The 13,259-nt window shown below is 35.7% G+C and overlaps 1 protein-coding gene across 3 annotated transcripts in view; it reads left to right on the top strand.

Moving 5' to 3' along the window:
- LOC109064606 (tumor protein p73-like) overlaps positions 1-13,259 on the top strand; it is a 36,900-nt gene that overhangs the window by 9,583 nt on the left and 14,058 nt on the right. For all 3 annotated transcript variants that reach the window (XM_042762857.1, XM_042762858.1, XM_042762859.1), the window contains one exon: positions 4,404-4,649. In XM_042762857.1, the coding sequence (XP_042618791.1) occupies positions 4,404-4,649 (246 nt within the window). The remainder of the gene's footprint in view (positions 1-4,403; positions 4,650-13,259) is intronic.

Raw genomic sequence — 13,259 nt, 5'->3', positions numbered from 1 at the left:
ATTTGTTTTGTTTTGTTTTGTTTTGTTTTGTTTTGTTTTGTTTTGTTAATCATTATATTAAATTACATTTAGAAATTGATCTCCTATGACACATCTGTTGAAATAGCAGTCTGCTTTTTTATTGGGTCTTCATTACTAGATTTGTCTGTAATTGATTTGTAAATAATAATGTGATTATAAATGATAAATATACAACTTATAGTAGCTAGTATTATAGATTGCACAGATGTGTGTGTAAATGCTTAATGATTCCTCAAAAGATAGCTTTCATATGATCTAAAAATAATAATAATGCATGTTCATGTATTATTAATGTGACTTGAACATGCTGCTTGATAGAAAACCTTCAGCTGTTTTGATGCTATAGCTACAGTACATCTTTATTGTTGATGTTTCTTTTTGTGCACAACTTTGGTTTTGTTTCTATTGTTTTGGAGGGATGACAGAGATATTGTTAACTGAACTGAACAAATGCAACATTTGATTGTTTTGGTTCTAGTAATATTTTTAATTTAGTTCTGTCAGCTCACACCTGTTTACAAAGTCAAAAAAAAAAAAAAAAAAAAAAAAATCCCTAAAGTTTTATTATCAGCATTAAACGGCAGTTTTAAATAGATGGGATAATTTCAGTCCTTTCAGTTTGCAGCAGAGGGTGCTGTTTCTACATGTTAGTACAGTAAATATTTCTGCAGCTCACAGATGCATCTGCCTACTGCTTACTATGTTGTTAAATCCGCCAGATGTAATATACTGTATGAAGACTTGTGGTCACACACAGTAGTTCATTGAACATATTTCAGCACTGTATGGGGTAAGTTGTCACAATAAAACCTGCCAATAAACCTTATTACAGGATTTACAGCAAAAGTTATTCATAAATCACAAAAAAACAAAAAACAAAAAAAAACTAGTAAATAATAAATGTAAAGGTAATATAACACACACAAACACACACACACACACACACACACACACACACACACACACTCACACACACACACACACACATATATATATAATATATATATATATATATATATATAATATTATAACACACACACACACACACACACACACACACACACACACACACACACACACACGTATGTGACAATTTTCCCCAAGACGCCCAGCTTTTAAAATCTGCCTTCATCATATAGTTAAATCTGGTTGAATGAATGTCGGTGTGGCTGTCAGTTATGGTAAAACCATATTGACATTTCATGATGACATGGATGTTAGTTTAAAGGATAATTCATTCATTATATCCAGATAGACTGAGAGAGAGAGAGAGAGAGAGAGAGAGAGAGAGAGAGAGAGAGAGAGAGAGAGAATGAAATGTTGAGTCATTTACTCACACAGACATACACAAGTTCACAAGGCACACATGCACTTTCTCTCTCTCTCTCTCTCTCTCTCTCTCTCACACACACACACACACACACACACACACACACACACACACACACACACACACACACACACACACACACACACACACACACACATATCAATGCTTCTGTTCTGTTTCAACTTGTCACAGAGCATGTTTAGACTTACTGATGATGAGGCACACCTGTGTGTGTGTGTGTGTGCGTGTGTGTGTGTGTGTGTGTGTGTGTGTGTGTGTGTGTGTGTGTGTGTGTGTGTGTGTGTGTTTGATCTGAAACAGCGTTTCTCACATTATATTGTTCATCTTAAGAGATGCTTTATAGAAAGCACCCTGAGGCAAAAACTGTAGGTAACTCTAGGTAACACTTTACAATAAGGTTCATTAGTTAACATTAGTTAACTACTTTAGTTAAGCTTGAACGATACTTCTGCAGCATTTATTAATCTTAGTGTTAATTTCAGCATTTACTAATGCATTATTCAAATCAAGAGTTGTGCTTGTTAACATTAGTTAATGCGCTGTGAATTAACATGAACTAACAACGAACAACTGTATTTTCATTAACTAACCTTAATAAAGATAAATAAATACTGTAATAAATGTGCTGTTCAATGTTTCATGTTAGTTAATACATGAACTAATGGAACCTTATTGTAAAGTGTTATCAAAAGCTATTATGAGGACATAGATTACAGTATAGATACATGCAAAGGCAAGTATCAATATTAGCATGAATGATTCTTCAGATCTTGCAGCTTGCTGAGAGATGTGGCTTGTTGGTGAGTGTGATTTCACCAAGTACATGTTCCTGGATCAACATCCTTGTTGATCCTGGAACAACATTTAAATGAACCAATCAGAACTGAGATATAACTTTTCAGGAAATATCTGTTTTAGGCTTAAAATCAGGGTTAGGTGCTTCTACACTCTTGTTAATCAGCTGTCATTTCCCACTGATTTTAGGAATAAATTATGGGTAGGGTTTGGTTTAGGGGTAGGGATTGGGTTCAGTCTATATTTTTGGACAATAATGTTGATGGAACATGTCGTACTTGGCAAAATCTTGGTGGCTTGTTGTAGTGGTCAGATTTGCTGTTTTCTCCTAGTGGATGAAAAAACAAGTGGAAAACTCCCATGGATTTACACTGAAGTAGAGATATTGAGATTTGGGTTGGGCTTTTGACTTGGGCCAGTAAATAACCACTTACCAACCTTGCATTTCGCTGCTGAATTTTGCAGGAAGCACCACACGGTTCTAGTTTTCAGTTAATTGCATTTGGAAAAACTTATCTGTCTACCTTTGAACCCTTTGCTTTATCCTTCTAGTTCTCTTTTCTCCTGTGCATGCTTGAATGGTGTTATTCACACAGGCAGGGTCTTGAGAAAGTGTCTTCCGGCAAGTATATACTTGTGCCATAATTATGCCATAATTAGGGCAATGCGTAGTTTCTGACCTCCACCCGCTCTGGTACCTCGTGTCCGCGAGGATCCGGACTCCACAAGAGAGAGCCCAGGGAGAACAGGTGAGGAGACTTTGAGATGAGTGTTTTACTCACTCTGGTTCCCGTAGCTTCATCAGCTGAGGACATATGATTCTGTCAGTTTGGATAATGTACGATGTGAAAAAGAAGGTAAAGACCTTTCTCATCGCTTGACTTGTGTTGCAGTTTGGTTATCTTATTTCACAGGGCTCTGATTGGTTCGGAGGTTTTGTGGGAATCATTACCCATCGTGCTTTTTTTCCTGAACTTTGAGTTATTATATCAAAACATGTCTGCATGATTCAAGTGATAATGTTAGCATTTCTGATATTTGCTTTTATTTTCTGAGGTTTTGAAGATCATGTCAAATTTATATAATGACAGTATAAAGATTTTTACATTTGATTTATAAATTTGATTTCTGTGAAAGCTTCGGCAGTGAAGCAGTGATGTTGTGGTTGCTTGGTTATTGCTATGCCGTTGCTAGGGTGTTCTGAGTGGTTGCTAGGGTGCTGCTAAGGTGTTATGGGTGGTTGTTTGGTGGATGAAAGATCCCAGCAAAAGTCTCTCTGATATTCTGGTTTTTAGATATGACTCTGGCTTCCAAGTCTATAAGATTTGTTTTCCCACATTTTTTTACATTTTGTAGTTAAAAATCATCAAGTAATAACCCACATCTCTTCAACAAACTGTATTATTCTATTATTTCCATGCACATATATTGAAGCCCATTTCCGCCACTGAATAATGAAAAAAAAGGTAATTGTGACTTTTATCTCACAATTCTGACATTTTTTCCTTAGAATTGTGTGATATAAACTTGCTATTGCGAGTTATAAAGTCAGAATTGAGATATAAATTCACAATTCTGAGAAAAAGTCGCAAAAAAAAAAAAAAACAAAATAAAAAAAAAAAAAATAACACACACACACACCTATACACACACTTAAATACACACACACACACACACACATACAAATAAAAAAAATAATAATAATTAAATTAAAATTTTTTAAATTTTTTAAGATGCTAACTTTTCTAAACTGTGCTAGAAATGTTCAAAATGCATGGAAATATGAAACAAATAAAAAGCAACATAGAAAAGTGTGAGTTCATCAAAAGCATGAGAATACATGGTTAGTTACCAAAGTACCTCAAGTGATCATGTCATAATGTAGCTGAGCTTTAATTTTAACACATTTGTTGAGGTACTTCTAGTACAACGCATGGAGACACTTCATAATTTATGTGTGGTGGGTATGATCTACAAGTTTTGTGTTTATAAGTTAGAGAAGAGAATGGCAGGCAATTAGATATTGGACAGATTTCGATTGTGTTTTACAACCTACCCTTCGCCTGGAGGCATGACTGCCTCTCGTACGTCCCAACGCGGTGTAACTGGAGCTCAAGAAGTGGAGTGGATGGAGTCTTATCTCCTCCCTCTTTCCCTTAATGTCAACTTTCTGCCTCCCTCCTTCACCTGTCTCCCTCCCACTTCTTTACCTGTCTCTTTCTGCCTTTCCTCTCAGTCTCAGTACAGCCTACTGAGCAGCAGTATGGAACAAGGTTTGGGGAACAGAGCAGCGTCTAGCAGTCCCTACAGCTCAGAGACCGCCTCCAACGTGCCAACGCCGTCACCCTACTCCCAGCCAAACTCGACCTTCGAGGCCATGTCTCCAGCCCCGGCCATCCCCTCCAACACTGACTACCCCGGGCCGCACAACTTCGAGGTCACCTTCCAGCAGTCGAGCACGGCCAAGTCAGCCACCTGGACGGTGAGTACAGCGTCTCGGTTGTGGTGCAACCGTATCACGTGAGTTTCTGTCTGAACTTCTTTCCCACACTCACTGATGATTTTGCTTGCAAAGTGCAGGCATAACTTTTACTCTTCTTCTGTTGCTTGTTTGCGCTTTCTTCACTCTCTGTTTTTGGCGGCTTATTTTCTAGACTCACATTTTGGCGGCGTTCCCGCTTTGTTCCTCTTTTTCAACATGTATCTTACAATGAAACGTCTGTATAGGAAAAGCTGACATGAAATTTCAAGCAGTGTCCTGTGGTGTGACATGCCATTATTCTCCATATAACCTTCACTACTGCTAAAAAGTTTGGGGTCCGTACGATTCTTAGATAGTTTTGAAAGAAAGTTCTTATGTTCACCGAGGCTGCATTTATATCAGTAAAACTGTGAAATATTATTACAATTTAAAATAACTCTTTACATTTTTAAATATATTAAACTAGAAATGTATTCCTGTGATGGTGCAGCTGAATTTTCAACAGCCATTAAACCAGTCTTAAGTGTCACATGATCTTTCAGAAATCATATCTTTTTAGAATTCTTTGACGAAAAGAAAATTCAAAAGAACAGCATTTATTTAAAAGTATATTTTTATTTTTTATATATATTTGAGAATATAACTTTATTTAGTTTATAACTATGTAAGAGTCTTGATTGTCACTTTTGATTCATTTAAAGCATCCCCGCTAAATAAAACAATAAATTTCTTAAGAAAAATCTTACTGACCCCAAACTTATAGTGTATATCTTAATTTTTCTATAATTATTGCATAAGCAGTTTTATGTCCTTATTCAGATTGAGAAGTTTTATGGACTTTTTAGTTTTATTTTAAGAGCTGCAAAATAAACTTTTTAACTGATAAATTAGACAATATTTAAAAATGATAACAAGTAAACATTCCTTCCCTTCAACATACATAAAAATTGAAACTTTGAAAATAAGGTGTGTTATTCGTCAGCTTTATATTTATATTATTTATTTTAAATTTCTCTGTGTACTTTTCTGATTGTAGTTTTAAAAGTAAACTTCTACATACAGTTCTCAGCCCTTTCTTTGAGAAACAATGTGTGAAACTAACAGTGTAATTTAGTTTGCTTTATCGATTGTTCTGAATCACTTAGTAAACCTTTAAAAGGACAGAAACATAACGTTTAATGTCTGAATCCAACATGTTTGCGTTGCATTTTAGAATTGGTTGGAGCTTGAAGCAAGTTATTCATAAACTATAAAGATCTACACTCTTCTGTCAACATTTCCACATGGTTCTTTTTGAGTTTCCCAAAAACTTGGGAAGTAAATTCCTAAATGGTTTATTGTTGATGAGAAAATCCCCTTGTACACCTTAATGCTAGGGCGTTGCTGTAGTATATAATCACAATAAGGGGTTCTAAGTGTTTTAGCATGTAGATTAGACAGTTGCTATAGTGTCTTCTGAGTGGTTGCTAGGGCATTGATTGGTGGTTGCTGGGGTGTTCTGGCTGGGTGCTTAAAAAATTATTTAAAAAGTTTAATACTTAGGGTTCTGGGTTAGTTCAGATCTTTATATGAGAGATGGTACTCATAAGGTTTATCTCATACATATAGTGCGTCCACATGGAGAAAAAAAATCACAGTAATGTCAAGCAGAGAAGCTTGAAACCAGAGCAAGTCCTGTGCTGCCATGAAGAAAGGTGCAACATCAGTCTTTCATGAAGATGAGCCAATGAAACAGGAGACGTGGCTCTCTTCTGTGTCGGCTGTTTGTAGGATGAAGTCAAGCGTGAGGCTTGGTCTCTGACTTTCTGTGGACGTGTAAGGTGATAGCGGTCCCAGGGTCATCACTCAGTGTCGGCCTGTGAAGTCTGTCACACCGTCACGCTCCATTCTCAAAGACCAGGCTTCTGTGAGCTACAATAACAGCAGGATAAGCTTTTAAAATGGGCGTAAGTGGAGTTTTCAGCACAGATTGCTGTTTACGTTTGGGGATAAGAGAAACAGGCCCTACATTTGAGAGTGTTTGACTCTTTAAGCTAGCACCATATCTATAATGCTACCGGTGCCTACTATGAATCTTGTTTGCTCTATATTCATGTGTATGGACCTGCATATCTTATTTCACAAATTTCTGATTGATCTAGATGCTACTTATCATAGTTTTCTGGACTTTCAGCTATCAACTTGTTTCAGAGTATTACGTGTGCTACGTGTGCATGAATCAAAACATTAATGTTAGCGTTTCTGATTAAAAATGATTTATTGCTGCTTTACTGTGTTATATCTGTTTATATATGACATTTCTTCAGTCAATTAGGATATGAAAATAATGTTTAGAAAGTACATGTATGTATGGTCCAGTGCCACATAAAAACAAATACTAAGGGCACCTTTAAAGGGGGTGTATTTTTTGTTTATTTTGCACTGAATGATATGGCAGAAGTCTTGTCTTTTATACTGATACTTACTAGTGCTGATGCAACAAACAAAGTAGATTATCAATATGCCATTGTAGCAATCTCATTTTCCCATGATTTATTTATTTTGCACCCTGAAGAATCCAATAAAAGGAGGGTTATCGAGATTTAGAAAATTATGTGACATCAGCTTGTCAGCCTCCATGAGGAAACCTACAAATAATAAATTAGAGTACTAATATATCATACCGAGTCTTCATATAATGTGAGTGGACATTTTTGTAAATATATTTGTAAAAACTGGAAAGTGTGTCTAAAGCAGCTATGTTGAGCTTGTTTTAGTTGGAGATTTTACTAAACAACAATGTTGTCACTTCTTTTAATGAAATTTGTCTTGTCTTGTTTTGTCACAACGTATAAGCAACAAATTGTAATTTCAAATTTGTTATACTTTAATCAAGTTTACATCTTGTTGCTATCCACTCTTAAAATGAACAAAGTGACATCTGAAGGTGGCTTTAGATGAGGAACATTCTCATCTTTGCATTTAATTGGACGGAAATATGTTTAGTCATCAATATATAATTTTCTTTTTTCTTTTTTGGAATAGAAAAATTAATGATTCAATGATAATAATACAAAACAATTATTTTAACTCTGTGTCTGCTAAAATTTAAGCTGCTGGGCAGTTGCAGTCAAAGCTAAGGTACATGCTAAACACCACAAAAGGTCTTTGATTCATAGATTCATTTAAAGAATATCATAGATTCTGTGCCTTTTTTGTAACTTTAGAACATCTATTAGATGCAAATGTCCATCACAGGAAGACAAGAAGCTGCTTGCCTCACTATTTTTCATTTTTTCTTCTGGTGACAGCTTTCGTTTTCACTCTGCCGCCCACTAAAGATGGTTAAATTGTTTACTTTGTCCTCCAAAAGAAGCGGAGAAAGGGAAAAATGGCTCAGGATTATTGTCAAGATATGTGGAATGCCATGCAGCCTCAAACTGGGGGAATTTCCAGGTGTAATACAAAGGCTTGCAGGCTGAGGATATCTGGGATTACTGTGTAAGTGGTAAAAGCATGATGCTCTTGAGTTTGTGTAGCCTCGGGATGCTTTGGGAGAGGCATGGGGGCATTCTGACTGTAATCTACTTGATCCGCAGTGGGCTTCTTACCGCTACCTGAAACAGCATTCCTCTTAGCAAACCTCATGGATAAACCATTCGTGAATTGCTCAATCGGCTGTGTAAGAATTGTCTAGAATTAGAATGAACTGAATAAATTATTGCTATACTGTTATAGTATTTATTAATATTTTGAAAAATATTTTGAGCTTTTTTTTTTTCATTTTCGTTTTTTCATTTTTCGGTTTTTATGTGCTTTTGTCAATTTTTATTTACTTTTTTGCACTTTTAAAACATTTTTATTTAGCTTTAATTTATTTTTATTTTCACTTAGTAATTGTAGTTCTTTTTATTTCAGTTATTTGCCAAGGCAAATAGTTTTTTTTTTACGTTTAAGTTGTGCATCTTACATTTATATTTCATCTTTATTTCAGATTTATTTCAATTCATGAAAAGGATTTTAATACTTTTAATTGTAGTTAACAACTGTGGATGTCGGGTTCCAAAATGACCAAAAATAAATAAATAAAAATACAAACAAACAAACAAATAAATTAATTAAAATAAATGTAGTCCATACCACATGTGCACTATATTCCAAGTCTTCTGAGAAGAGATCGTAATTTTAATCTTTATTGCTTGAAAACATTGATAAATGTAGCAGCCCTTAAATCTCATTTGCACTTTTAAATTTGCATATTTTAAATTGGCTTGACATTGAAGTAAACGCTTTTTAGGGAATAATAATTTACATATTAGATCACACAGAGATCATATGGTTTCAGAAGATATAAGAACATCACATATCAACAATTTTTTTTTTCTCATTAGCACTCATTTTCATGAAAAACAGCAGGCAAGACATTCTGCAAGGAAGAAAAAACTTTTTTTTTTTCATTCAAACACTCTCACACATTCTCTTCTTATCATTCTCTGCTTTTATTTAGTAATAATGCATAAGATCGAAGCTTGTAAAGCTCAGCATCGCCCTGTGTAAGAGTGTAGAGTTCAGAGTCCACGTCCCTGTCCTTGGTTCTGAAGTCCTTCGTTCATTCAGCTGTGCTTCTCAGATGACCTTGTGCGAGCTCCTAAAGGTGGGGTTTTTTCATCGCTGAAAAGTTTTTTTTAAAGTAATTTTCTGCTATCTTCCTGAATCATGTCTGTTTCTGCCTGGGCCTTTGCCTCTGTCTTTTAGAGCCCCAATTATGGTATGATATCACCGAGTGAATCATAAAAACAAATTGTGTGTTAGGGATAACTGTTTAAAAGCTCTCTCTCAAACTCACATTATAGGCTTAAAGCAAGAGCTGTCATAAGGGATGAAAATGAGTTCTGACACCTCAGCTTTTCCAATAAAGACCCCCACACGTTTTTTTTTTTTTTTCATTGTTGGCATATAAGTAGGGCAAGTCTGAGCACGTCTTTGCTTCTGGAGTATTTGAGGCTGCTCTTCTTAGCTTTTACCCTCATAGTTAGCGAGCGGGTCTAAACACGGCCTGAAGCCAGTGCATCCTTCCTCTCAAAATGACTAAACACACACAACTGGTGAGATTTCATACAAATGCGCAGGTACTGCAGACTGGATGCAAAATTTGTTCATTTTTAAGTATAACTGAAACTGAATGACTGAAAGACTTTCTGAAAGACTTTCTTTCTTGCATAGAACACAAACAAAGAAATTTAGCAGATTGTCCGACCTTTTTTTTTCATGCAGTGAAAGTGGATGGAAACTAGAGACAGTTGTTCACTTTCATTCTGTAGAAAAGAGCATCTTGGACATTCTACAAAACATCTCAGTTGCATCATGCACCATGATATATTATTTACTTATACATTTCCCTATGCAATTTTAACCTAAATTTTTAATGTAATTTTAACATCAACAGAGTTTTGACACTAAACTGAAACATGCAAAACAAAATGGTTTTCCCTTTACAGTTTAGAAAGAAATGTTACATTTTGTAACAATACAATTTGGAAAGAAATGTTTCTTTGGGTCCTTAAGTTGAATTTGAACAAAACAAGAATTGTTTTAAGAAAAAAAATAAAAGGTCTGTCCCTCCTTGTAAAGAATACTTGTTTCCACATGTCAGCAAACAGCAGCCAACTCCAAAGTGCAGCCCTCCAAAAATATGGAAATCAGTTATGTACTCTGAGCTCAGGCAGTTTTTGGGAAAACACATGACATCATCCATACAATGAAAGTCAATGGGGTCCAAAACAACATTTTTCAAAATATCTTCTTTTGTGTTCCACAGAACTAATTCATACAGGAATGGCACACTCTAAAACAAATGCTGGGTTGTTTCAACCCAACCTTGGGTCAAATATGGACTAACCCAACTCAGTGAGTGCATGAGACTGAATAAATGATGACAGAAATTTTATTTTTGTTTGAAAAAACTCCTACCTAAGAACAACCTCTGGGGAAAAAAAAATCATTTCTGTTTCTCTCAGCGTGTATTGAGAGGAACAATGGAGCAGTAGCGTATGTGATACTGGCTGCAATTTCACAGCCGTTAGCATAGGCAGCACATTTGTGAATTTATTGACGGTGATGGGGAGTTGGCTGAATTTGTGGGTGGCATGCTGAAACATGTCCATCAGGCTGTCAGACTCGTCATTATCACTTAGTCCGCCGAGCCTGCCTGAACCTGCGCCTTTCCAATGCTCACCTTCCTCCAGCCCATCATCTTATTCCACCTTACAACACTTACACTGGGTCTCCACTGCAGGCGAGCCATGCAGCGCTGCCAGGGTAATCAAGCCAGCCGTCTACGAACCAAATGCAATCTTGCGTGCTTGCAGTGTAAAGGGCTTTGTTTAAAAAATATTAAATTATTATATTAAATATTATACTATGTATTTTTATAAAAGTTGTTTAGTGGTTGATGCCATCATAGCGGTGCTTTGGAAGGATGTAGAGGAAGAATGTTTCATGTGGAAAATTGGTTATGCACATGTTCATGCAACTCAAGCTTTTTAACTTTTAGCAGCACACTCTGATGTAAGCATTCATTGACTAATGAGAATTTCACATAGGAGGGTCCAGCTTTTGGAAGTCCAGTTCATCTTACCGCTTTCCGCTTGATTTTGAGCCCTCAGTAGTTAAGACCTTTTATGGGTGTGGGATATACTGTGGGAATTTTGTACAATGGGTGTTACGCAGATTTCATGGATTACAGCAAAATCCTTCAGTTGAAAGACCTCTTAAAAAGGAAGGCTGCAATCAGGACCAAAAATAGGTTTGGTTCTGACTTTCAGACACTTAAAAATGGTTCTTTGTTGCCATTTAAGGTTCCATGAAGAACCTTTAACATGCATGGATGCTTTTCAGTGTTCTTTATAGGGAGAAAGAGTCTCTTCTGACTATTAAAATGTTCTTCAGAATGGTTTATTTAAGATCAGTTCACTGAAATGTTATTTTGAGAACCCAAAGATTCTTCCTTGGCATCGCTGTGAAAACCCCCTTTTTTGGACCTTTATTTTAGTGTAAGAGAAACTTTATGCCAATAACTAGTTATTCTCCAGCTCTTCATAATAGATAAGTTATTTAAATAATCTAGAACTGAAAACCCTGATCTGGAGAACCTGTAGTTTAACTTCACGAACGATTAGAAACTCGAACCCTGCAAAAATGGTTCTTGATAACGTGTGTTCTTTGCTGAACCTAAGATGTGCTACGAAGAAAGAATCTATGGAACCTTTAATATCCATGGAGCCCTTTCATTGCACAGAATGTTCTTTATAGTGGAAAACGGTTCTTCTGAATATCCAAATGTTCTTCACAGTAAGAAAAAGAAAATGTTTCTTTTAAGAACTGGTCCCTGAAAGGTTCTTTTTAGGAATGTTCTGCTGTGGCATTGTTGCAAAAAAACTCTTTTGGAACCTTTATTTATTTATTTATTAGAGCATCACTAATGGAGCTCTTCCTCTTCAACACACCAAATGATCATTTCAACTGAAATTCAGCGAAATGCTGAGTAGATGGTTTGAGTGTGAAACAGTGGCAGGGTGATGTGAGTAAGGGTGTGAGATGGGCGTGTTGAGACGTCTTCCTGTGCTCACACACCTGCACCCAATGATTTATGCTGCTCTCCACTGTGTGTGTGTGTGTGTGTGTGTGTGTGTGTGTGTGTGTGTGTGCGCGTATGCGTGTGTGTGTGTGTGTGTGTGTGTGTGTGATTCATTTACATAATCTCTCAGTGAAAGTGTGTGAGGAAGTGCTGTAAACCAACTACAGTTAAACACTATATACACAGAAAAAAGACTATTGCACCACTTACTATTGTTTTATGAGATCAGCAGGGAACTCAAAATCACTTTGAGGTGTTTTTGTTTTTGTTTTTGTTGTTGTTGTTGATTTTTTGAAATTGTGAACAAAAATCAGTTATGAATGATGAAATATTCATAATGATAACTCAACACAAATTATGCTATGCATTTATCAGAGTGTGTTCGCTTGGGTGTTCTGGGTGGTTGCTTACTGAATCATAGTCTCTGTGATACAAATATGGCTCACATCCCTCAAATAATATTGTGATATTTACTGTAGTATTATGAGATTATCAGTTTGTCATACACCATGTGAAAATGGCAGATCTGAACTGAACTGGCCTATATTTTTAAATAAAGTGATGCTAATTTAATGTTTCTGTAGTGGCATATTAGAAAGTGAGTTTTGAAAAAGTGAGTACAAAATTTATATTGCTCTAGATTAATTTAAAAAAATAAGAGCTTCTTTTTGTCACATTGTACCTGCAACTATTTGTTGACATTAATTTGATCTTTTGTTTAATGTTTGACTGCTTCTTGTTTGCGTCTCCAAAGATAGATAGAAATAAATAGAGCTTAAAAAGATTTAATAATTCCAAGCTTTAATAATTCCAAATATTCTTTAATATTTCCTGCTTTCCTTTAGATCCAGTCAGCTATTTAGTTTTTTTTTTCATTTAGGTATTTAATTCTGACACTTAATTTAATTCTAGTGAGGCGTCACTTGTACTATTTAAGTTAGACAATGATTTAATGTAGTTTTCATGAGATTTATTTTGTGGGAATCATTCATGAT

Source organism: Cyprinus carpio, chromosome A8 (assembly GCF_018340385.1).
Source record: "Cyprinus carpio isolate SPL01 chromosome A8, ASM1834038v1, whole genome shotgun sequence".
Lineage (NCBI taxonomy): Eukaryota > Metazoa > Chordata > Actinopteri > Cypriniformes > Cyprinidae > Cyprinus > Cyprinus carpio.
This window is presented reverse-complemented; position numbering and strand designations above follow the sequence as displayed.